Raw genomic sequence first — 26,024 nt, 5'->3', positions numbered from 1 at the left:
GTTGGAGCAGTCAAGTTTCTTGCAACAGGCTGAAAGCAAGAGTGGATACGTGAAGACGATTCCTCTCAAGGTGTTTCTGAAAGGTTTGGATGGGCACTGGGGTTGTGCCAAGGGGTTGAAAAGGAGCTAGCAGGGTAGCATAGGTAGCGTTTTGCTGTGCTGTGCTTTTGCCTAGAGGGGCATTGATGCTGAAGGCTTCCAGCACTCATCTGGAATAGTGGGTCTAGATTAGTAATGGGGAACTTACGGCTATCTGCATAGGCTGCAACTTCCATCTTGCTTCAACAATGGCTGGAAATGGCTGATTGGAGCTAAAGTCCAAAAACATCTGGACATTCTCCCTTTCTCCACCCCAAATTATTATTCCATGGGTTTATTAAAATGTCAAGTAGCTAGTTTAGACTGAATGTACAAGAGAAAGGGAGGATGCATTATCAAGTGCTCAGTAGAATTAGATATAGATATAAGGTAATGTCATGAGGTTTCTCATGACATTAAGTCTAGTCATGTTTGACTCTGGGAGCTGGTGCTCATCTCCATTTCTAAGCCAAAGAGCCGGCGTTATCCATAGATGCCTCCTAGGTCATGTGGCCAGCATGACTGCATGGAGTGCTGATACCTTCCAACTGGAGTCATTCCTATTAGTCTACTCACATCTGCATGTTTTAGAACTGCTAGATTGGCAGAAGCTGGGGCTAACAGTGGGGACTCACCCAGCTCCCCAAATGTGAACCACCAACCTTTCGGTCTGCAAGTCCAGCAGCTCAGCAGTTTAAGTCGCTGCGCCACTGGAGGCTCCAATACTGATATATATATATATATATATATATATATATATAAGCCCATTGCCTTTCAGTGCACAGGACCTTTCTGGCCCAGAAGACTCCTCTTTGGCTGCTCTTGTTGCAGAGGACTCCCCCATTGCACTCAAACCTCTCAAGGGGCTTCTTTGTGGGCAGTATGGTTGGGTGGTGGTGTGACTATGTTACATACCTAAGAACACAGGCTCCTTGTTTACTGTCATGGGATCCGTGTTTGAGTGTATCTACATTGTAGAATTAATGCAGTTTTTGACACCACTTTAACTGCCTGGCCTAATGCTATCAAATCATGACAGTTGTAGTTTTACAAGGTTTTTAGTCTTCTCTGCCAAATATTGCTGAGGTCTCACCACATTACAAATCCCAGGAGTCCATAGCATTGACCCATGGCAGTTAAAGTGGTGTCAAAACTGCATTAATTCTACAGTGTTGATGCACCCTGAGGCCCCTTCCACACATCTGAATAAAATCCCACATTTTCTGCTTTGAACTGGAATATATGGCAGTGTGGACTCAGATAACCCAGTTCAAAGCAGATATTGTAGGATTTTCTGCCCTGATATTCTGGGTCATATGGTTGTGTGGAAGAGTTTCTGAAATGACACTTAAATGTATCAGATTTGATACACAGTGACAAAGAGGCTTTGATTGGCTCTAGCATTGTTAACATAGCAGTTAGTCTACTGGAACACAAGCAGGGTGGTTTATTCTTCTTTCAATTTGGATCACAGCACCACTGGGCTAGGAATACAGTATGAGGTTTATATGGCTTATGTGCTTCCAGAATTCCCAATCTCATTGATTTTTCTGGCCCCAACACAAAATAAAAGGGAGGAGGGGAAAATATTGATTATTGTTCCAGAATGCCTCCGTGCACAATAATTTACCCTTTGAATTGGTTAAAAGCGGGCCTATAGCCAGGATTTTGATTTTTTTTTGGGGGGGGGGGGAGGGGGAGGATCTACCCTAGCAAACCTTTTGTATCATTATCCCCATACCCCCATGCATATGGGATATATGGAGCATGGTGATCAGATAATGATATGAATAAATATAACAATTTAAAGAATGTACCAGTAAGGCCTTCTCACTGACCACCCTGAGAATTTCAGGGGGGGGGGGGGTGAAGCCCCTCAAGCCCCCCCCCCCCTCCCGACTATATGCCTGGTTACAAGGCAACTCAATTTTTAATAACCAGAAGTGGACTTCCAGCAGTTCTGGAGCTTTTAATTTGTCATCATCTATGTGGTTCCTGGAGAGTCCTGAGACATGAAAGTGGCCCCTGGACCTCTGTTGTTGACCACCTGCCCCATACAGACCAAGTCGTTCTCTCTTTTTCTGTTTGTAGGGAGAAGTTAAGCCTTTCCTCCTCTTGTTTTCTTCTCTGAACAAGCTTTCCTTGCAGTGTGGTTGTTTGCTCAGTTTGTCTCCGTTCCAGAGCCAAACCCTTGCGGGTATTGACTGGTCAAACACAGGAAAAGAACAAGACCCAGTGGAGAGGGCAGTTTCATCAGGTTACCCGAGGAGAGTGAGTTAAGAGTGATAAATACTCTAAAGGCACCAAATCTCCCCTTATCTTGGAATCTATGCAGGGTCAGCCCTGGTTAATACTTGGATGGGAGACTATCAACTACATCTGACTATCTCTTGCCTAAGGAACATCATGCAAAATGAATGGGGTCTCCAGAAGTTAATAGGTGATGTGAAGGCACATACACACACACATAAATTGAATAAGCATAAGCAGATCCCAGGACAGGAACAGGGAAAACTGGGGGCCCTTCCATATAGCCCTATATCCCAGAACATCAAGACAGAAAATCCCACATTATCTGCTTTGAACTGGGTTCTCTGAGTCCACACTCAGATAATGTGTGATTTTATGCCTTGACATTCTGGGATATAGGGCTGTGTGGAAGGGCCCTGGCTTTTTCACATATCATTGGACTACAACTACCAGCATTTCTCATCATTGTTTGGCTGGCTTGAGCTGATGGGATCTGTGGCTCAGCAATATCTGTAGGGATGCCGTTGTCCACCTTCTGTGCTCTAGAGATGCATGGGACGTGCAACTTAGAGGAGAGGGGAATAAAAGGTGGGCCAAGAGAAGAGATCCAATTCATGTGAGAGGCTCATAATTAGAGCCTTGACCATTAATCCCAGCTTTGGAGAAAGATTCGAATAGTTCCTGCATTGGACTACTGCTATTAGTTCCAGAATCCTGTGGTCAGCATGGCCACTCCACTTATATTATCTCTCTGTGTGTATGTGCATGTCTTAATAGTGTAACTTGTTTAGAGCTCTTGAGTAGGTTAGATATCCAAAGAAATATTCAGCTGTGAGTCTTCTTAAAAGCCAGCCTCCTCCTCTTCAATTGAAATCGAACCTCGGCTTTGTTCTTATCTGGCAGCAATATTCTCTGTCATTTATTTTTTTAGGAGAATGCAAAATGCTAGTTACTTTAGATTTGGGAACCAAGGTCTTGCATGGATTGTTTGCTCCCTCATAAATCTGCTCATCCATTGATAACCTTTGCAGATAACCCTGGCCCACATCCTGCTGCCAGTCAGCAGCAACAAGGTCTTTTCAGTAGTGGCACTTAGGCCTAGGGATGCCCTCGGGACACGCATTTGTCCCCTGCCTCATAGCTCTTTTCTCATTCAGCTACAATCTGGTTTGTTGGGTTTTAGAGCTGTAATAGTAGCAAACAATATAGCGTCGAAATATATTCTGCCTCTGTGCTATAAAGAATGACTGTGCTGGTTGTTCACTCAGGGGTATGTTGGTCCTCCTCCTAAGATTTGTGTTTGTTCCCCTTGTATCTATTGATTTATAGCTTAGTGGCACTTGAATGGGACCTAAATATCCTAAAGGCATGTGATCAAGTCTGATCTTAGAATCTAAAAAAGATCTATCCGGGTTTAATACATAGATTTTTGTTTCCATGTCAGGAGTGACTTGAGAAACTGCAAATCACTTCTGGTGTGAAAGAATTGGCTGTCTGCAAGAATGTTGCCCAGGGGATGTTTGGATGTTTAATGTTTTACCATCCTGTGGGAGACTTCTCTCATGTCACCCCACTCCCTGGATTTGAACTGCCAACCTGTCAGTCAGCAGTCCTGCTGGCACAAGGATTTAACCGATTGCGCCACTGGGGGCTCCTATGTATGGATGGGAGATCACCAGTGAATGCCAGGTGCCGTTGGCTATGTTTCAGAGGAAACAACTGGGAAAACTACTTCTGAGTATTCCTTGCCTGAGAAAACTTTGTAAAATTGATGGGATCTCTATAAGCTGACAGATGGCTCAAACAAGGCACATAAATATAGCACTTGATTATTTTACTCTAATTTTCTTTATTTTACTTTTTATGTGGCTTTGAAGGCCTCTGTTAGAGGGAAAAGCCTAAAAGTATACACAGAATTAATGACAAATACTTAATATGTAGTCTAGTAAACCTCTAGAATGATGAGACCGTACAATGGTTATTGTTTTAAGTTGAGGTTTGGCAGATCCACATCCATTGAACTATGAAACTCACTGGGTGACTTTAGCAGACCACACAGTGACTGAAGTACTGTTGCTTAATCCCAGCTCGAGTAGACCCATTAAATCAACTGTAGAATGGGGAATGAACATGTAGATAAATCCTACTGATTCATTGGGTCTACTCTAACAACAGGTCATTCATGGTCTCTCCTGACCCACCTCACAGAGAAGTTGTAGGTAGCAAGGAGGGAAGGTCAAGAGGCAAAACCATGATGGTCTTCAGCTCATTGGTGGAAAGGCAGGATAGAAAAGTAAGAACTAATATAACGTGCAAACCAGAAATTAGAATGGAATTCCTACATCATAATATTGCTTGTGTTTGCTTCTCCACCATTGGTTCAATGCTGAAACAAGCCACCTTTCTCCTCATAGAGATGCATGAGATTTTGATTCCTCGTCTGCTTTGTCATATTGATGAAATACACACATACTTGAGTATAAGTTTTATTGATCTTCTGAGTAGTCATGGACAGATTGTACAGGATGAACAGTGGGATTGCAATGGTACCTCCCTGCATCTACATGTCATATTTACTTGCATCTTCTATTCTTTCATCTTGGACCTTCTGGACCTGCTTTGACATCACCCTCAGAAGTGTCTCTCTCCTGTCCTATGAACTCCCATTCTGATGTCTGAATGCCTTCCTGATTCTGCCAACTAGAGCAGCATTTCTCAACCTGGGGGTCAAGACCCCTGGGTGGGTTGTGAGGTGGTGTCAGAGGGGTCACCAATGACCATCAGAAAACTCAGTATTTTCTGTTGGTCATGTGGGTTCTGTGTGGGAAGTTTGGCCCAATTTTATAGTTGATGAGGTTCAGAGTGCTCTTTGATTGTAGGTGAACTATAAATCCCAGCAACTACAACTCCCAAATGTTAAGGTCGATTTCCCACAAACTCCACTAGTGTTTACATTTGGGCATATTGAGTACTCGTGCCAAGTTTGATCCAGATCCATTATTGTTTGAGTCCACAGAGCTCTCTGGAAATAGGTGAACTATGACTCCAAAACTCAACGTCAATGCACACCAACCCTTCCAGTATTTTCATGGGAGTTCTGTGTGCCAAGTTTGGTTCAATTCCATCATTGGTGGAGTCCAGGATGCTCTTTGATTGTAGGTAAACTATACATCCCAGCAACTACAATTCCCAAATGACAAAATCAATCTCCCCTCAACCACACCAATATTCAAATGTGGGCGTATCGGGTATTTGTGCCAAATTTGGTCCAGTGAATGAAAATATATCCTGCATATCAGATATTTGCATTGCGATTCATGACAGTAGCAAAATTACAGTTATGAAGTAGCAACAAAAATAGTTTTATGGTTGGGGGTCACCACAACATGAGGAACTTTCTTAAGGGGTTGCGGCATTAGGAGGGTTGAGAACTGCTGAACTAGTGTATGAAAAGAGTCAGCATCTTTCATGCCTGTGACACCCTGGCAGACTCTGCAGCCTTTCCTCCCTCCCCTCCCCTCCCCTCCCCTCCCCTCCCCTCCCCTCCCCTCCCCTCCCCTCCCCTCCCCTCCCCTCCCCTCCCCTCCCCTCCCCTCCCCTCCCCTCCCCTCCTGTTTCCAATGCCAAGCGGTCCAAGAGCCTACCTGTGGGAGAGGTGTGAGAAGAGCAGTGGGGATGCAGAGGGCTGGGCTTCTAGGCAGTTAAAAGCCTGCAAGGCTGTCTGGGCTGGATGATGTCAAGGAGTGTGTGTCTTCTACCCATGTTGGAAACTGGTCCTGGGTTTCCCAGGTGGAGTTTGGATTTGGGAGCAATTGTCAAGGGAATTTGTGCTCTTTGGACTGCTCTCTTTCTCCAGCTGTCCTGATTGAGGGTGAAGCCAAAGCAACCGATAACCTTGCGCACGCAGGTGAGTGATAAACCAGTTCCTGTGACCCAGTCCTGCATGGAACTTGGCTTGCTATTTTTCAGGCTTTGGTTCCCACAAATGTTGTTACAGCACTGTGGGCTTCATGGCTGCTATTTTTTGTTAGATGTATAAGTAAGTATGTTTACCAGCAAGATTTGCTGGATGGTGTTATTTGTCTGCATGCATGAGTTTGAATCTTGGGCACTTTCTCTCTTCTTTATTTGGGTGTGGGTGAGGGTCATACAAAAAACCGAAGAGAATTCCCCCAAATAAACTTAGCAATAGTAAGTGCCCCTTATTATACAGTTAATAGATAGCATTTTCAACCAAAATACCAATTTTATCAATAGATGCAGGACAGATATGAGAGTCACTCCTCTCTTAGATTTAGTTTGCAGTATCTGAGGCCCCTTCCACACAGCTGAATTAAACCCCATATTATCTGCTTTGAGCTGGAATATATGGCAGTGTGGACTCAGATAACCCAATTTAAAGCAGATGTTGTGGGATTTTCTGCATTGATATTCTGGGATATATGGCTGTGTGGAATGGCCCTGAGATACTTTGAAGAAGGTATGAATATAATGCTGATAGCCATTCAAAGAAAGGCGCAGGCAGCATCTAATTAAAGACAGTACATTTATTTTATCAAAAACTCCTGTGTATTTTTGTGTGTGAGAATGTGTATGTGTAAGAGAGAGAGAAATGGGGGGGGGGGGCTAATTTCCATTTGAATTAAAAATTATACATTCCCTAACGCTTCTGAACAGACAAGAGGGAAAAAATAAGCTAAATCGAATATGATCAAATATTGTGTTTGTGTTTTACCTAGTCAATTCTGTGGCACTTTACAGTGTGTTACTACAACATACAACATAGTGTGTTACTACAACATAGTAACACAACTCCCCCACATTTCAATTGTTCTATTAAATGAGAGCAAGCCATCCAGAGAGCCCTGTTTGTGTTGCATAGCAAAACACAACAAAACCTATGTTCTAATTAATTTACACAAATGTATTTTCTTTGCTCCTTTTTAGTGTTAAGGTGTTGTGCACCAAATAAATAAAAAGGGCTTTATACCACTGCAACACTTGTATAGAAACACCAATATTTTTATCCCAAGTAAACTGACCTTTGAAATACAGACTATATACTGAAGCTGGAAGAGATGTTTTTGTTACTATTTTGTACATGATATGATAGCCATGCTGAAAACAATTTGAATGTCCTTGAAACTAGAAGATCAGACCTTCCTCCTTAATTAATTGTTCTAATGAATGTTTTCTACTGCTGACTTTAGAGAAAATATACACAAAAGTTGCTTGACAAGGGTGTGCAGCTATGTGTTTTGAGTACTAATTATTTCAGCAGTCCACGTTATAATATTATACTGTGCTTGCAGGGTCATCTTCTTTTTGTGCATCTTTCCATCCAGATATCCCATCTTTTGGTGAAGGGTGCAGAGGTCTGAGGGCCAGCATGGCATAGTCATTTCATCCTTGTTTTGTTTTTTTTTTCCATGTCAGGAACAACTTGAGAAACTGCAAGTCATTTCTGGTATGAGAGAATTGGCCGTCTTCAAAGACGTTGCCCAGGGGACACCCAGATGTTTTGATGTTTTACCATTCTTGTGGGAGGCTTCTCTCATGTTCCTGCATGGGGAGTTGAAGCTGACAGAGGGAGCTCATCCGAGCTCTCCCCGGATTCGAACCTCTGACCTGTCAGTCTTCAGTCCGGCCGCACAAGGGTTTAACCCATTGCACCACCGGGGGCTTCTATTTATGATTCAGGAGACAAAGGTTCAAATCCCCGCTCTGCCATTGAAGCCATTGGGTGACCTTAGGCAAGTCATTTTCTCTCAGCCTCAGAGAAAGGCAAAGGCCCTCTGAACAAATCTTGCAAAAACAAGAACACAATACCAGAATCACCATAAGTCAGAAGCATGGTAAAATGGGGAGTCCCAAAAACAATCTGTAATCTCTGATTTTGAGAAAGCCCATTTTTTTAAAGCAGCAGAGCAGCACAGGTGGGTGGACCAGGTTGCTCTCCTATCAGCTGTAAACCCTCACAGTTAATAGCCATCTCATCAAAAAGTAATTTTGGCTCAGAGACACTTTTCCAGACAGAGAGTTAAGTCCTCTTTCACTGTCCCTTCTGCCCTTTCACTCTGCACCCGGCCTCCCCATCTCATAGTTGCTCTGAAAGGAAAGATAAACAGCGGCTTTGGGATTTTGTCAGTTCTGGTTCCTACAATAAAGCAACCTAAGGTCTTTGGGGGAGGGAGACATGGGCTCCCCACATTACTCATTAATGAAAGAGCTCATTTAGATAGCCTGGGAAGTGGGCCTCCTTCAAAAGCCCTTGCCTACTATTGTTAAACTCGAAGGGTTTTGATTGCAGCTGGCACAGTGGGAGGAATCTGATTTCTCAATTCCCTTTGGAAAAACAAGCAGGAGAAAAGAATCTCTCAATGGAATGTACCAGATTTGGGAGGGGAAAAAGCATTACTAGGTTGGGATCCCTTGCTGACTGTGGACAGCCAGACTACATGCTGAGCTGTTTGATTCCCCCTCCTGGAGACTGACCCTGTCAAAGTACACCTTGCAACCCTTGAACAACTTGAGCCGGTTCTTGTGCAAAGAGCAATTAGTTCGTCCCCAAATACAAGGATCGCCCTTCCAGCGTAACATTCCTCTGATGCCTCCGTTCCCATTCAAAAACAGTTAAAAACACCTCAGCAAGCAAACGCAACTTGGAGATAATGTAACTGAAAGGTTTCTCATGTGATGATCTCTTGCAGACCACATCTTGGGAAAATTGTTGCTTGGATGACAACTCCCAGCATAGCAGCTTTTGGGAGGTTGTCCTCAAGAGTAGATTTTCCAGATTCGTACATGACTACTTTACTCTGCCCAAGATAGAGGTTTTGTCAGGAAAATCTGCTGCAACAAGTCAGTAATGATGTTACAATCTTGCCAAGCGATTTATTTGCATTTGGCACACTGGTCCACCACCCACACATGGGATCCCTGCAGCTTTAAATGAAAAATGGAGAGATTGGCAAGGTTGCCGTAGTCCAAACACTGAGTTGTTTTGCAAATCATCATCTAATTTTGCATAGATGTTTCTGCATTTTTGTTTGCACTGCTTCCTGCTTTTTCCAGATAGTAAAAAATTGTGCAATTAAGGGTGTGAGAAACTGCTGTTTGGAGAAGCTTGCCACAAAGTAATTACCCTGATTTGTGGATACTTTCCCCAAACTTGTATTTCAAACAGTGTCATTATAAATTGAAATTAATGTTCTACATCTATGTCTTTGGAGCCCATTGCAAACATTTTGTTTTTCTTTACAATAGGAATTGTAACTTTTGGTGTTTGTACACAAGGAAAATATTGTTTCTCCTTTTCTCTTGATTACTCCCTGCATTTACATGCCTTTAAGCTGCCTGTAGACTTACAGTGACCCCATTATTTTCATAAGGCTTTCTCAAGGAAGGACTCTTCAAAGGTGGTTTTGCCACTTCCTTCCTCCGAAATATGTCTACAGCACTAAGCATTTGTTGACAGTCTCTCATCCAAATGCTAACCAGAGCTCACTCTGCTTAGTGTCCAAGATCAAATAGCATCTAGTGCCTTAGGGTATCCAGGTTGCTAACATTTGTTATTCTGGAATTTAACTCCCATTTGCCCTAGCCAGCATGTATAATGGGGCAGATATTCTGAAGGTACAAATCAACTTGAAAGTGAAGATTGAGAGCCACCACTTTAGGCTATTGTGTCTGATGAAAATCAGTGTGTTGCAGTTTCTGGGCTAAATTCAGAAAGATCTAAATACACATCCCAATCCAGATGTGAAAATCAGTGGATGACCTTGGGTTTGTACCTCACCTACAAGCTGATGTGCCCTGCAGGGTTGCTAAGAAGATAAACTAGGGAAACCTTAACCACTCTGAATTTCTGCTGAGAAAGGGTGAAACTTTAAAAGTACAGTAATTAGAAGGCAAGTTACTCTGACAGCACAATCCTAGGAGACCCCAGTGGCACAATGGGTTAAACTCTTGTGCCAGCAGGACAGCTGACCGAAAGGTGAGTGGTTCGAATCTGGGGAGTAGGGTGAGCTCCCATCTGTCAGCTCCAACTTCTCATGCGGTGACATGAGACAAGCCTCCCACAGAATGGTAAAACATCAGGGCCAAAGTTTGCCCATGCCTGCTCCAGAGGCATTTGCAACTTCCCTTTGGAATCAGCCCACACAACACACTCTTCTAGTGGTAAAGGTATTATTATTGATATTGTACCAACAGTGTGTAAAAACAGATCTCTGCCCTGAGAAGGGTACAATCAAAAACCGCCAAAGGCGAAACAACGAAGGAAAGTGAGGGAAATTAAGACAGGATAAACATTACTTTTTATTGTATACAATTAAGCCTAGTTGTTTACAGGTTAAGTTAGGGCTTGGAAAGGTGATAAAGTTTCAAATGTAATTATTTTATCTAGTGGCCCCACTTTGCTCAGAACTCAACCAACAGGTTTGTCTCTACAACAATACTGTGCTTTGGATGTGTTATTTGATAAATCTGTTATCTTCTTCAATTATAAATACCTTCCTGTATGAGAGATTGAGATTCCAGGGCCATTCCAGCACCAAGGTGGTATTGCGGGCCTAGTGTGCATCCTGTTCTTGCCCATATCATTTTACTAAGTCAAAATTACCTGCTTCTGCTCATCCCGTACTTCTTTCAGCTGCAGTAGAGTCTCACTTATCCAACCTTCGCTCATCCAGTGTTCTGTATTATCCAGCACAGTCTGTCTCTTGCCCAGATCCACAGCCGTTTCAATACATTGCAATGTTTTGGTGCTAAATTCGTAAATATAGTCATTACTACGTAACATTACCGTGTATTGAACTGCTTTTTCTGTTGATTTGGTGCTTAATTTGTAAAATTATAATGTAATTTGATGTTTAATGGGCTTTTCCTTAATCCCGTCTTATTATCCAACATTTTTGCTTATCCAACGTTCTGCCAGCCTGTTTATGTTGGATAAGTGAGACTCTACTGTATTTAGTTTTATACATCTGTAAATTGTCTATAACTGCTATTTACATTTATTGGTTTTTCATTTTGTTATGTGCCTTCACCTTGCCTCAAACCTATGGTTACTTTATTCTAGGATTTTCTTGGCAAGGTTGATTCAGAAGAGGTTTGCTATTGCCTTTCTCTGAGGCTGAGAGTGTGCAATTTGCCCAAAGTCACCCAATGGGTTTTCATGGCTGAGCAAGGATTTGAATGCTGGTTTCCTAAAGTCTTATGTCCATCACATAGTTACACCACCCTGGTTCTAAAATATGTTGCACAGTTCCTGCTGTTTTATTTGCCTTCCAGTCAATTTTGACTTATGATGACCCTTATCATAGAGTAGTTTGGTTCCCGTCCACCAAAAAAATATTTTGGGGAGGTTTTGCCTTTGCCTTCATCTTAGCCTGAGAGAGTGCAGTTTGACCCAAGATCACTGAATTTGTTTCTATGGCTGAACCCAGGACTTGCAGAGTCCAGCACTCAAACTACTATATGTGATAGTAAAGATAAAGGTTTCCCTTTGACATTAAGTCTGGTCATGTCTGACTCTGGGGGGTGGTGCTCATTTCAAGCCAAAGAGCCGGCATTGTCCATAGACACCTCCAAGGTCATATGGCTGGCAAGACTGCATGGAGCACCATTATCTTCCTGCAGAAGCAGTACCTATTGATCTACTCATACTTGCATGTTTTTGAACTGCTGGGTTGGCAGAAGCTGGGGCTAACAGTGGAAGCTCATTCCGCTCTCCAGATTTGAACAGCTAACTTTTTGGTCAGCAAGTTCAGCAGCTCAGTGGTTTAACCTGCTGCGCCACCCTTTTACAATTTTTTGTACTCCCATCATAGGAAACAGGTAATTGACTACCTCTATTTGTTATAACACACAACTTTATCTCACTAAGAATTCATTTTATGTATACTAATAGATCTGTGTAATTTTATTTATAATGGTATAATGTTGTATTCTTTAACAAGAAGAGGGAAGGGAGAATCCCAAGACAGTTGACATAGAAGAATGGACCTCTCTTTGGGGATGGAAAAGGTTCTTCCTTAGATATTTCCCAAAATAATTGTGAATCTTATCCTAGGGATGGATAATTTGTGCTCTTCCAGATACTGGATTGTAGCCCCCATCAGTCCTAGCTAACTAGTGGTGTTGGACTGTGGGAGATGCAGTCCAAAAACATCTGGAGAGCTACATTTGTCCATAGTTTAAAGCAAAATATTAAAATTGGAGACTGCTGCATTATATTTGAAATGCCCTTCAGTCCCTGGGAGTAAACCAGGATATAAGTTCTTAGATAATATGCAATGGCTGTGGAGGTAGCTGAAAGTTTTCTCAGCCATGAGTTATTTTGTGTGATGCAGAGATGGACTGCTATTTGGGAAATGTTTATTATTTTGTAGTCTTGATCTCTCTTCTCCGTGTCCTGCAGAGCTGCTGAAGTTTTTCTGAAAAGCCATGACTGTCACCTACACGGCCCGTGTGGCCAACGCCCGCTTTGGCGGCTTCTACAAGCTGCTGGTCCTTTGGCGTGGAAGCATCTACAAGCTGCTCTACAAGGAGTTCCTGGTCTTCTCCGCCATTTACATGGGACTCAGCTTTACCTATCGGTAAACAGCAACATGAGTGAGGAAGCACCCTTGTATCTCTGGAAAACGTTGGCCCACGTAAAGAGAACAGGCAGTTCTGGTTATCCCCTCTCCCTATTTCGGGCTTTTGAAAACCTTTTGCTGATTTTTGGAATACATTTGTAATCTGGTTTTCTGAAGCAATGTGTCAATCAATGTAGGAAAACTAAACTTGTAACACAACACTAGAATAAAATGGGGAAATAGGTATAAATATGGCATACTTTGCAACATTTCGCATATGAAAAATGGGACATGCATGGCCAAGGAACATCACAATGAAGTCTACATGGCAAGAGTTATTAATGTGGAAGAATATACAAACTAGGAGAGACTGTGGCAGATTGTTTTTGCCTGAGCCTACTGGGAAAGGGCACAGTTCTGCCCGCTTCTCTCCCCTGCCGAGTTAGCTGATTGTAAACTATTTTTATATTTTGAATTGAATTTGCAGCAAGTAAAGCAGTGGTTCCCAACCTGTGGGTCCCCAGGTGTTAGTTTACCAGCTGTTAGGATTTCTGGGAGTTGAAGGCCAAAACATCTGGGGACCCACAGGATGAGAACCACTGAACTAAAGTAAGTTGAGGGTGAAGGGGAAAAGCAGGAGGAGATGAACTGTGACATTTTAAAAGCAGCTGGGAAAAGTAGGACGAAAAGTAGATTAAGAATTGGGACAGTTGGATGCCATGATATGGCAATGCCCAGCCTCACCTCATTTTGCAAAGCAGTAATTATCTATCTTACTGGCAATCCTAAGAGTCATAACGCTGGAAGGAATTCATTACCAGAAGCACCCCTGCTAGTGCAAGAAACCTATGCATATAAAGCCATAGAACTGGAACTTTTTAATATAATAATAATAATAATAATAATAATCTTTATTTATATCCCACTTTTCTCCCTAAATGGGAACCAAAGTGGCTTACAATATTATATAAAAGACTATGCAAAACAATATGCATATGTAAAACAATAACCTATAAAAACAAATTTACAATAAGAAATAAACATATTTTAAAACATTTTTCAAAGAATAGGGTTTGTTTGTTTGTTTGTTTGTTTGTTTACAGTATTTATATACTGCCTTTCTCACCCCTGGGGGGACTCAAAGTGGTTTGAAACCTCACAAAGGACTACTTTGTATAAATGCCTGACTTTGATCTCTAACTCAATGCACTATCTTGGAACTTGCGGCATGTCAATGGAGGCAATGAGGAATAATGTGTGGAAGCATCTACAGTGTTTCTATATTCTGCAAGCTGTATGGATCTTTGATCTTGAATTGCACTGCTCCAGGTTTCAATCTGAAATCAAGATAATTCATCTAGTATCTGTTGAGAGACAAGATTAGTTTTGCATACTATGTTATTATCTTGACAACATCACAATTCTCGTTCCTTGTGCACCACTTCTTTAGTACATGTATGTAAAGGAGGAGGGAATATGCACATATCTCTTTACATGATTCAATCTAGTTTTTTGTTGTATGATTTGGCATGACAGCCACCCTCAGCTCTTGGCATGTGTGTGTATTCATGCACTTTGCAGTACAGCTGAGAAGTAATGCATTACAAGCAATGTAACAGGTCATGTGATGGGGGTTAATAATGTAATTATTGGCATCAGTAGCAGTATTCAAAGACCTAACCCTGTCATCAGTCCCAGCCAGAATAATCACTGGAGATAAATGCTGGGAGATACACTCCAACAAAATGTAGTGGGCAACACAAGCCCCTCCTTGCTTTATCAGTGGTTCCCAACCTGTGGGTCCCCAGATGTTTTGGCCTTCAACTCTCAGAAATCCCAACAGGTGGTAAACTGGCTGGGATTTCTGGGAGTTGCAGACCAAAACACCCGGGGACCCACAGGTTGGGAACCACTGCTTTAGACTGAACGTAAGGTCTGCAGTCCCATTCCCCAATACTGCTTTAAACAGCAGCTAGCAGCTCTTCAATTAAAACTCCCGCAATTGACATTGGCCCTTTAGGCCAACCGTTCCATAGATTAAAATTGTGTTTACATTCCTGCTATGTTACAGGGAAAATAAGACACATTAAATGGTTTGTTGATTTTGAGGGGGGGGGGGGGACCAAATTGGATGACTACCTCTAACCATGTGCATGCTTTTTTAAATGCAAAAGAATGGTAGAAAAATACGTGTAACAATAAAATATCTTTAAAAATACAAGGGAGATGGAGGGAGGTGACACTGCTGTGCCCCTAGCATCAGCCCGAGGGAGTGTTATGTGCCATGCTGGGCCAGGGGTTGATGCCAGTCCTGTTTCTTGCCGTCCCTATGACCCACTGCTCCCTGGGTAGTAATGCCACACCTCCCTTCAGAATCATGGGGTCCTGGACTGTAGCCTGGAAGTCTAATCGTAATTGGACCATGGAGCCTTTCGTTAGGCTGTCTGGCGCTCTCCCTTTGCAAGTCCAAGTGCCCCAACCTGTGCCAAATATTCCTCTTTCTTATTCCTGCTCTTCTTCTTATTCCTACTTCTAGCTTTGTCTTAGATGAGGAGCGGAAACGAACCTTCGAAAGAGTGGTTATTTACTGTGACAACTACGCCAACCTCATTCCTGTCTCCTTTGTTCTGGGTGAGATGCTTGAACCCCACCTGACACACGTTAAACGATGGGTTTGCCATTCTGGTAACTGGGCTGCTAGAGCTAGACCTTTTCCCTAAGGATGGCTAGACCCATTTTTCGCTAGTCCTTTGTCTGCTGAGAATCTGGTGGGCAGTGTAAGGTTGTTTTCAAAACACAAATCCAAAGAGAGCTCAAGAAACTGTTGGGCAGAGTGGATCTACAGAACTCAGCAAAGTTTCTGTTATGGTGTCAAAATCTGGCTACCAGTATTAAAAAACTCTAAAATCAGAACAGTATGTAAAGAACAACACACAAAAACAGGGGAATTCTAGACAGGAAACAATCAGGGCCAGCTAACTCCTCCCAACAAAGGATTCCCCCAGACAGGAAGCAGTCAGGCTTTGAAGCTGCAAGGCCATTCAGTGCTTATCAAAGTGGCCAATTGAAACATTCACACTTGCCTCCAGTAAACAAGAGTTCTTTGTCCTGCCCTGGACATTATTCCACAGATATATAAACCCCACTTGCCTAGTTTCCAAAAGACCTTACACCTCTGGGAATGCCTGCCATAGATGTGGGCAAAACATCAGGAGAGAATGCTTCTGGAACATGGCCGTACAGCCCAGAAAACTCACAGCAACTGAAAGTTTATTTTGTTGCTGCGTTTTTTGAGTAGCCAGGGCCAGATTACTAAAGGCAATTGCTCCATACATACAGTGCTAGAGGAATGAGATTAAGTCAGCTTCCTCTCTTTTCGAATCACTCCCAGAGTCTCCTGGTGTTTCTGTTATAATCAACATTGGTTACTTCAGTGCAGCCTTGGTTGCCGTCCATAAAAGGAATTTTGCTGAGCTCTATGGGTAATTTGTGTATATTGTAGCAACTTTATAAAGAGAACATTCGGAACTCAAGTCTTCCTGGATATAAAGTTGCACAGTCCTGTAAGAGAGCTGTTCAGCAGTGGAACTCTCTGCTCCAGAGTGTGGTGGAGGCTCCTTCTATGGAGGCTTTTAAACAGAGGCTGGATGGCAATCTGTCGGGAACACGATTGCCCTGCTTCTTGGCAGGGGGTTGGACTGGATGGCCAGGAGGTCTCTTCCAACTCTAGGATTCTATGAATCCACAGCAAAAGAAATTGACTTTTGCTGCAGTTTCTCAGAAATGGTGGGTTGGGGTGGAGGGAGCACTCGAAAAAGCCTCAGATAATTGTCACATATCCTCACAAGTGGGGATTGTTATGTAGTCAAAATGGTACTACCCATGTATATGAAACCAATAAATTTTCTGCAGTCTTGCAGAAATACACTTTGAGTATCCCTTATCTGGAAATCCAGAATACTTCAAAATCTGAAATTGTGCACAGGGTTGGCTGAGATAGTGACACCTTTGCTTTCTTGATGATTTAACATTCATAAATGAAGTTTCATGCGCAAAATAATTTAAAATATTGTTTATAAAATTACCACTGGGCTATGTGTATAAAATGTATAGGAAACATCAATACATTTTGTGTTAAGACTTAAGTCTGAAAGAAATTTTAAAAAAGCTTCTTGTTCCAGATATTTTGAATAAGGAATACGCAAGTTGTCCTCAGAAATAAAAAAGCGGGTGATGAACCACGGGTGAGGGGCAAACCTAGTAAAGGCTGAACTTTCTGAATGGGTTGTTAGGCTGGCTGGCTGTTGTGGAGAAAAAAGTAGAAAAGCAGTGGCTAAAAGAAGCACGGAATAGAAGCAGTCTACACTACAACATTTTGTTCCAGCTCTTAAAACTGGCTTCAGATTCCAGAGCTCTAGCATTCTGAACACATTCTAGCTGTAATCCTGGTTTAGCACAGTGTGAGACTGTCTGACTCTTAACTAAATCTGATTTTTTGGGTGTTTTCAGGTTTCTATGTGACGCTGGTGGTGAACCGCTGGTGGAGCCAGTATACCAGCATGCCTATGCCAGACCGCCTGATGTGTGCCATCTCTGGGAACGTGCACGGCTCTGACGAGAAAGGCCGGCTTTACCGGCGCACGCTCATGCGATACTGCATCCTTTCTGCAGTACTAATCCTGCGTTCAGTCAGCACTGCAGTGTTCAAGCGCTTCCCCACAATGGACCATGTGGTAGAGGCAGGTGAGTGCTGTGGTGTAATGTAAAATAAACCACATGTAGTTCACGTTTGATCGCCCCCCACACTGTGTTGCCAGAGAAAGAAAATATGCCACGTAGGTGAACAGTAAAGGACAAGTTGTTTACTCTTCGTAGTTCAGAACAACATATGTACCATATGATCAGTTGCATCAACTCACACAATGTCCTTTTATGAGATATTTAAAATGGTCTTTCTTTGTCCATGTGAATAAACTCCTTCGGCAGCTCATGAAGCATGTGCACACTCCAAATTCTGTCTCTCTCTCTGCTTCTGCGCCTGCATAGCTCAAGCCTGACCAAAAATGTAACAGTATCCAAAAGTCTCAGGCTCAACCTGCTCCCCGGTCACTGCCTGACCAATCGGTTTAATGCATTTTATTTTACAGTTGACACACACACATTAACTGATTTCTTGCAGTCCTTTCTTCCCAGTGGGTCAAGGGCTGAGGGAAAAGGCGGTGTTTCTCCCTTTGTAGGGTTGTTGGAGGTTTTTCAGTTCCACAAAATTCTAGGTATCTTCCAATCTTACGTGATATTAACTGTTTTTAATTGATATGTATGTATGTATGTTGTGGCATTTAATTGTTGCCAATCTGTACGCCACCCTGAGTCACCTTTGGGCTAAAAAGGGCGGGATAAAAATGCGGTAAACAAATAAGTTTGGAATGAATAATTTGTCTCTGAATGCTACTATTATGCAGGATAATAAGCAGAAGAGTATCACTAGAAAACAAGAAATTCTTGCAAACCAGTTCTACATGCAAAATGCAAAAAATTAATGTAAGGTCTGTGATATAAACATTCTTCCTTGAAGACTGAATTGACCAATATATTGGGGCCTCATACCAGCAATTGAGAAATTCATTACCCAATTGGACATAGCCATTGCTGGCATGTGCTCCCCTCTAATATTAAAATGTTGCTATCTTCTCTCAGTAGGGGTGCTAGGTCAGGACTATCCTGTCTTGCAATCTTAGGGCCCAAACGCAAAACACAGGTGTTGTGTTTAGGAGACTGGATTTCTCTTAGATGTAAGAATGTAGGTTCCTCAGATACTTCAAAGATGCAGGCTTTGTTGGTCTGCAGCTTCTTCCTTCTCTGTGGCAAACTGTTCTAGACTTGTTCAAGGCAAATCTGGGGGGGGGGGGGGGGGGATCTATGATGTTCTAATAAATGTAACCATTCCAAGGGATGGATCTAATGCAAATATTACATCGGGGATGACCCCTGGTGATATCATGGGACTGTCTCTGATAATGTCATTAAGCATGATACCCTCATCCCTACTCATCACAATCATTTATTAAAACTGGGACTCAAGGTGCTTTACAATTAAAAAGTATCAAACTGCATAAACCTGTGGGAATAATATATGAAAAAAGACCAAGAGATATCTACCAATATTTATTAAAGTACAATGTGCCATCGAATATAATGACTAACTCTGTTTTGAAGGTGTGCATTACAAATAAAGGATTGGCTGTCAAATTTAGTGCGAGGCAGTGGTGTCCACAAAAAGGTTGGCAGGAAGCTGCATCCCACTGTCAGGTCTCCCCACCAGCCTTTTCATGGCCATTGCTGCCTCTTCTTACTCTGTCCCCAGCTGGGATGATCTCTTGCCCGACAGAGCAGGAGGGTTTAGGTGTGTCACTCTAACAAGCCATTGACTCTAATGTGCATCTCAATTTTAGCAATGCAATTTAGCCAAAAAAGGTGGGTTTGAGACTTGCGTAAATATGGTAGATGGTGGGAAATAAGTGCAGAGTAAATATATTTCCTTGTTGGGGACTATGGTGAATCCAAAATGTTTAACGTAATGCTAGGGAGTGCCTCTCAGCTATGTTGGGTGAGGATGTTAGAAGGTACCAGGCAGCATTAGGTATTCCCCAACTATATAAGTTAAATATAATGAGAACCTGGATCTGAATAAGAATGGGTTGCTTACCTGTAACCATGTTTCCTCCAGTGGTCACTTGTAAAATGCACACATATGGGTCTCCTGCGCAGTAGTTTCCGAAACTATTGTGCAGGAGACCCATATGTGTGCATTTCACAGGGACCACGGAGAGGAACTAATAGAGAGTAGTACATGTGGAAAAAATCTTGGAGTCCTCATGGGCAGCATGTGATGAGGTGGCAAAAAAAAAAAAAAAAGCCAACAGGATTTTGGCCTGCATCAATAGGAGTTTATTGTCTAGATCCAGGGAAGTCATGCTACCCCTCTATTCTGCCTTGGTTACACCACACCTGGAATATTGTGTCCAATTCTGGGCACCACAATTGAAGGGAGATGTTGACAAGCTGGAATGTATCCAGGAGGGTGACTAAAATTATCAAGGGACTGGAGAACAAACCCTATGAGGAGAGGCGCAAAGAGCTAGGCATGTTTAGCCTGCAGAAGAGAAGGCTGAGAGGAGACATGATAGCCATGCATAAATATGTGAGAGGAAGTCATAGGGAGGAGGGAGCAAGCTTGTTTTCTGCTGCCCTGGAGACTAGGACATGGAACAATGGCTTCAAACTACAAGAAAGGAGATTCCACCTGAACATTAGGAAGAACTTCCTGACTGTGAGAGCTGTTCAACTGTGGAACTCTCTGCCCCAGAGTGTGGTGGAGGCTCCTTTTAAGCAGAGGATGGATGGCCATCTCTCGGGGGTGCTTTGAATGCAATTTTCCTGCTTCTTGGCAGGGGGTTGGACTGGATGGCCAACGAGGACTCTTCCAACTCTAGGAATCTATGACTCTATGAAATAATATTGGAAGCCGTATCATCAACATTATTCTCTGTTTCTATTTCCAGGGTTCATGACTAGAGAAGAACGCAAGAAATTTGAAAATTTTAACACTTCCTATAACAGATATTGGATCCCTTGTGTTTGGTTTACCAATTTAGCTGCACAAGCATGTAAAGAAGGTCGCATACGTGATAACTGCGCTCTTAAGTTGCTCATGGAGGTGAGCATGGAAATTACTGTTTTTGGACTAAAGATTTCAAATATAACTGCATTTTCTACCCAGAAATGCAGGGACAGAGTCTGACTCTAGGTTGTGTTCTTGATCCTTGAAGTAAAGGCCAACTCTGTATAGAACAAGTCAAATAGTATCTCCTTGGACCACTTATTCAGAGCACCTCCAATTGGTCAGAATGAAGTTTCATGTCTTTTGACCCTCATTCAGCCCTTTATTGAGCCCAGGCATGAATTCAGCACTTTCACTTCCTCATCTGACTCAGTTGAAAATCAGAAGTAAAAGCTGGGTGTCATCTGCTAAACCAGTGGTTCTCAACCTGTGGGTCCCCAGGTGTTTTGGCCTACAACTCCCAGAAATCCCAGTTAGTTTACCAGCTGTTAGGATTTCTGTGAGTTGAAGGCCAAAACATCTGGGGACCCATTGGTTGAGAACCACTGTGCTAAACAGTGACACTGCAGATCCTTGATGGCTTCTCCAGATGTAACTTTGTATCAATGTTGGAAAACATGGGAAATAAGATGGCATCTATTGATATTCCCATATTATATAAATATTTGTATTTATCTTTTGAAATTCCCATATCATATACGTAAATATTATAGTCAAGCAACAGTCCCACAGTACCACCTTCTGGAACTGGTCCTCCAAAAAAAGTAGAACAGTCAAAACCAACCTCCCACCTCCAGAAAGATACATGGTTGAAGGGCATCACATGCTACTGAGTGGCATAGAAAATCAGCTGGGTTTCATGTCTCTCTCTCCCCCCCCCCCCCCCCCATGGAGTCAAGATTCCAGTCTTTGCCAAAAATAAGCTTAAAGCCAGACTGAAGCATTTTAGCCAAGCAGATATTTAGCAATGGCCATTCTTCTATTGCAGGAGCTGAATGTCTTTCGTGGCAAGTGTAGCATGCTCTATCACTATGACTGGATCAGTGTACCACTAGTTTACACCCAGGTGAGCCACATTCCACGTGTGAATGAATTTTGTTCATCTTGTGAACTTCGTTTAGGTTTCTATATTGTTTCCTACTAACATGGGTCAAACTGGAGGACACATATAAGTTTATGCTGAACTTGGCCATCCAGATGTAATGAGTGAGACATCCAAGTCCAATGGCTAATACTAGCTGACTATGGCAGTTGTTGCCCACAAATATTAGGCCAGGGGTTGGAATCATGGGGCTTTCCAGATGTTATTGGAATGCATGTCCAAGTATCCCAAGGTAGTGTTGCCCATGATGAGAAATGAAAGATTTTGTAGTTCAATAAGGGGCGTGCGGGGTGTGTATGAAAGGAACCTTTGGTGGAAGGCAGTGGTGTTTAACCCTCCATTTATGCAGCTCTTCCACCATCACAACTGCCCTTGGACTAACCTATTGCTACAGTCCTCTGCCATCCAGCCTTACATCCTCAGAGTCCAACTGAGGAGAGGTAGTGGTTCATAAATTAACTAAAAAGATCTATCAGATGATTGATTACTAAAAACAACAATTGAATTATATCTTTGTAGCTGTATTTGGCAATGTCTTACACCCCCCCCCCTGCAAATGTTGGTAGTTTCAGTCAGGCAGCACCCTAAATGAAGAGTTTCTGAGATACTGGGCTGCAGGGAAAAGATGGCTGTAGCACTCTTTTGGTCACAGGACGCATGGAGAACAGGCAGCTTGTCAGAATCCATGGGGTTCTGCTGTACCTTCAGGTCTCAATCCATTAACCTTGTGGTAGACACCATTTCATAGTGCCCTGATTGGTAGCACTCCAGAAACCTCACATTTGGGGACTGCTGTGTGGCTGAAAGGTAGGTTTTGGAAATCTATGAAGTAAGGGGTATATGTATACCCCTAAAAAGATTTTAATATATGGCTCCACCAGATCATAAGCTGGATTTACAGGCTTGTAACTCTGGGCATTCATGTTTACAGTCATTATCTTTCCTGTAAGGAGATTTACTAGAAAGAATAGTGTGGAAAACCTATTTTATTACTTGTTCAGCAGTAACCTCCACTTTGAGTAAAAAAGATCATTGCTAATAGCCCTGGCTGAATTGCTAATCTCTAGGGACAAGTGGCAGGGGCAAGCAGAGATTTCTTTCCATTAGTTGGGCAGTGAAGCCACTCTAGTTTTTATTACAACTGTTAAAGGATATATTTAAAGTCCTGAGTCTGGTTGGTGGAGGGGTTCAATACCTTGGAAAGCTCGCTTGAGATCTAAAATAAAATCTCGCATGGATTCACTATACCTCTGGCTTAGTTGAAGCTTTAAGCTGCTCCTTAGAGGCCAGGGCTCCTAGTTGCTGTGTCTGGTGCCTTAGTTTCTTTGTCTGTTTCTTGTCTTGCCCTAACAGGTGGTTACTATCGCTGTGTACAGCTACTTTGTTTCTTGTCTCATTGGACGGCAGTTTCTTGACCCAAGCCAGAACTATAAGGGACACGACTTGGATCTATGGGTCCCTGTTTTTACCCTGCTCCAGTTCTTCTTTTATGTCGGATGGCTCAAGGTATGACAGCTGGGAGGTATGTCATGGCATGTTATGGTTTTGGAATGACATGGAAGTAACCAGGGAGGAGAGTGAGAGATAGATATTTATTGATTATTATCGAATGATTCAAGAGGGGTCCTGAAAACTGCAAGAGCGACAGAGTCCACTTCCTTTTTCTGTTATCTATTCTGCCACTGGCAACAAATGAAAAGGCAATTTGCAAAACGAGTGCCCCTCCTGCTTACTTTTGCTCTATACACTCTGCAGGTGGCTGAGCAGCTCATTAACCCTTTCGGGGAAGATGACGACGACTTTGAAACCAATCTACTGATTGACAGGAATTTCCAGGTAACTCTCCTCCCTCCCAGTGGTGGACTACTCAAAGTGATACTTGTTAAATAGATAGGCCCTTTTCTGAACAGGAAGGGGAGGGGACCTTCTAGTTTGTGGACTTAATCTGGTCCCTAGAAACTTCCCATCTGGCTCCTAGAAATCTCCAGGGCCCCTTCCACACAGCTGAATAAAATCCCACATTTTCTGCTTTGAAGTGGAAATATATAGCAGTATGGACTCAGATAACCCACTTTAAATCAGATATTGTGGGATTTTCTGCCTTGATATTCTGGGTTGCATGGCTGTGTTGAAGGCCCCCAGGTGAGTCCCATCTCCCCCATGAGCCCTTCCCCAACTTCCTACCTCAGGGGCTAGTCAGAATGGCATCTCTAACTCCAGTATCTCTGACCACTTAGTGGAAGGCACTAGAAAGAGGAAGGAGGAACATAGTAGATTACGCTGCCAGGCTTTGTTTCTACTCCTTTGCAAGATGAAAAAGGGTCAGGGTTATGGAGAAGCTCCGCCTGGGATCAGGGGTTAAGCCAAGAACTCTGGATGCCATTGGCCTGAAATATCTGCACTCCATATGTCACCTCTGCAGTACTCACCCAATTACTGTTCCGATATAGTTACACCCCTGATGTCACCTCTGGAGGACCCACCTCTTCAAAATTATCCAATGTGTGAGATAATGTAATGACCTGTCAATTGCAAATTCAAGACCTAAATTCCCATACCACTCCAACCTTGATGTATATGAGCACTCAATCTCTGCCCCCCTCCCCCAGCTGTATTTTCCAGCTTTGGAGTTCTTCCGTTCTTTTCCAGGTCTCAATGATGGCTGTGGATGAGATGTATGGCGACCTGCCTCTCCTGGAGAAGGATCAATATTGGGATGCTTCAAACCCTCGGGCTCCATACACAGCAGCCACTGTTTTCCAGTTGCAACAGCCATCCTTCCAGGGCTCCACTTTTGACATGACGTAAGGATTGCCTTTGTTGTAGAGCAAGGAATACAGTTTCCCTGCTTGAGTATGGGCATTATTTATTTATTTATTTATTTATTTAGGGCTTTTATATCCCGTCCCTTCTCAACCTCCGCAGAGGGACTCAGGATGGCTAACACACATGGAAGAAATACAATGTACTGTGGAGGTGTTTTGCCCACCCAGTGTCTACTCTTTCATATTGACCTCACTTCCATCCTTGTTTGGGAAGGAGTCAGGTCATGAAATCTCTCTTGACTGCTGGCTAAATGGTACCCAATAAAACCAATATTCTTTCCAGTGAAAATGACAGGGTATGGGTGGCAGAGGGCTGTGTTGAAGCTCTTCTTGGGCAATCTGTTGCTTTCTTTAACAACTCTGCCTTGATTTCTAGCTTGCCCAAGGAAGACATGCAGTTCCAGCCTCTCGAGGACATTTCGGAAGGCCTTGAACATGGACGCAATGTCCCAGCCCATCTCTTGAACCGCCTGCTTTTCTCAGGCCCTGCTCCTGGAGGCTTTGGTCGCCGACTCTCTCTCCTGAGGCGCAAGAATAGCTGTGTTTCAGAAGCGTCCACTACCTACAGCTGCCTCTGTCAGGACACGCACCCCACTGACTGCAATTGTGGCTCTCCAGTGCAGCACTTCCCCAACAGCGTTCACTTCAGCTCTGAGGTGGAAGAAAACCAAAACCACAACGCCACTGGCTTAGGAACTGACACGAACACCGAGGCCCAGGCAGATGGGCTGAGTGATCCGCCTCACGAGGACACTGCAACTCATTCTCAGGATGGTGTGTCTCTTGCAGATATATCTACTTCTGAATCAGCCGATGACATGTCTCAGCCTCTCCTGGAACATGGCTCTTCAGATTCTTCCCTCCTTCACAGCTCAAAGGAGACTACCAGCAAAGGATGTCTTCCACCAGCAGGTTACCCTCCCTGGCTACAGAGTCCCATTGAAGAGGAAAATGTGGCGTGAGGACTTCAACCTCTATAGGTTGGGGTGCAGCTATTGCAAGGAGTGGTCTTCCCTAGTGGTACTCTTTGATGCAGGGTCTGAAATGGGTGGGCAGAAGAAATCAGACTGGTGGAATAGGTGCTGTTTGGGGAAATTTGAAAACAAGACCTTGTAAGCACTGTCTTTACTGCTGCCATTGGGCAAAGGTCTTTTTTGAAAAATGACTCTCCTGATGAACATCTGACTTTAATGATGTGTTGTGTATCTCACTCACCAAGTAAGGAGTGAAATGAACAGCCATCTTGACTAAAAACACTATTATTAATTTGTTTTTCTGAAGACACTAAATGTGCGCAGAGAAGTAGAAATGAACACCAAACTGTTTTTGCAGATATCCCGCTTCAAGCCTACTCACAGCTATTGGCGGTCATTGTCTTTCATTTCTTCATCGTATACTCTCATTGAATCATGAGCAGGAGGAAATATTGGGGAAAATTGAGAACCTTTTTCCTAAAAGTCATTCATTTAATTTTATGAAACAGTATTTGAAACACAAGAATGATTTTGTGGGCAGTGTATGTGTCTTGGCACAATGCTACTCTCCAAGCCTCTTAAACTATTAAA

General features: G+C 43.0%; 1 protein-coding gene across 2 annotated transcripts; it reads left to right on the top strand.

Moving 5' to 3' along the window:
• Window positions 1–26,024, top strand: BEST2 (bestrophin 2). Of its 2 annotated transcripts, none has more exons than XM_060764938.2 (10): window positions 1–83; window positions 12,752–12,929; window positions 15,448–15,542; window positions 17,421–17,654; window positions 20,474–20,628; window positions 21,521–21,598; window positions 22,988–23,140; window positions 23,390–23,470; window positions 24,284–24,438; window positions 24,836–26,024. In XM_060764938.2, exons 2-10 carry the CDS (start codon window positions 12,778–12,780, stop codon window positions 25,419–25,421), a joined length of 1,689 nt encoding a protein of 562 aa, XP_060620921.2. In that variant the 5' UTR covers window positions 1–83; window positions 12,752–12,777; the 3' UTR covers window positions 25,422–26,024. The 2 variants fall into 2 exon arrangements, with proteins under 2 accessions (XP_060620921.2, XP_060620920.2); XM_060764937.2 differs by lacking the exon at window positions 1–83 and adding an exon at window positions 5,997–6,235.

The sequence above is a fragment of the Anolis sagrei genome, chromosome 2, assembly GCF_037176765.1.
Source record: "Anolis sagrei isolate rAnoSag1 chromosome 2, rAnoSag1.mat, whole genome shotgun sequence".
Lineage (NCBI taxonomy): Eukaryota > Metazoa > Chordata > Lepidosauria > Squamata > Dactyloidae > Anolis > Anolis sagrei.
Note: the sequence above shows the minus strand (reverse complement) of the source record. Positions and strands in the feature narration are given on the sequence as shown.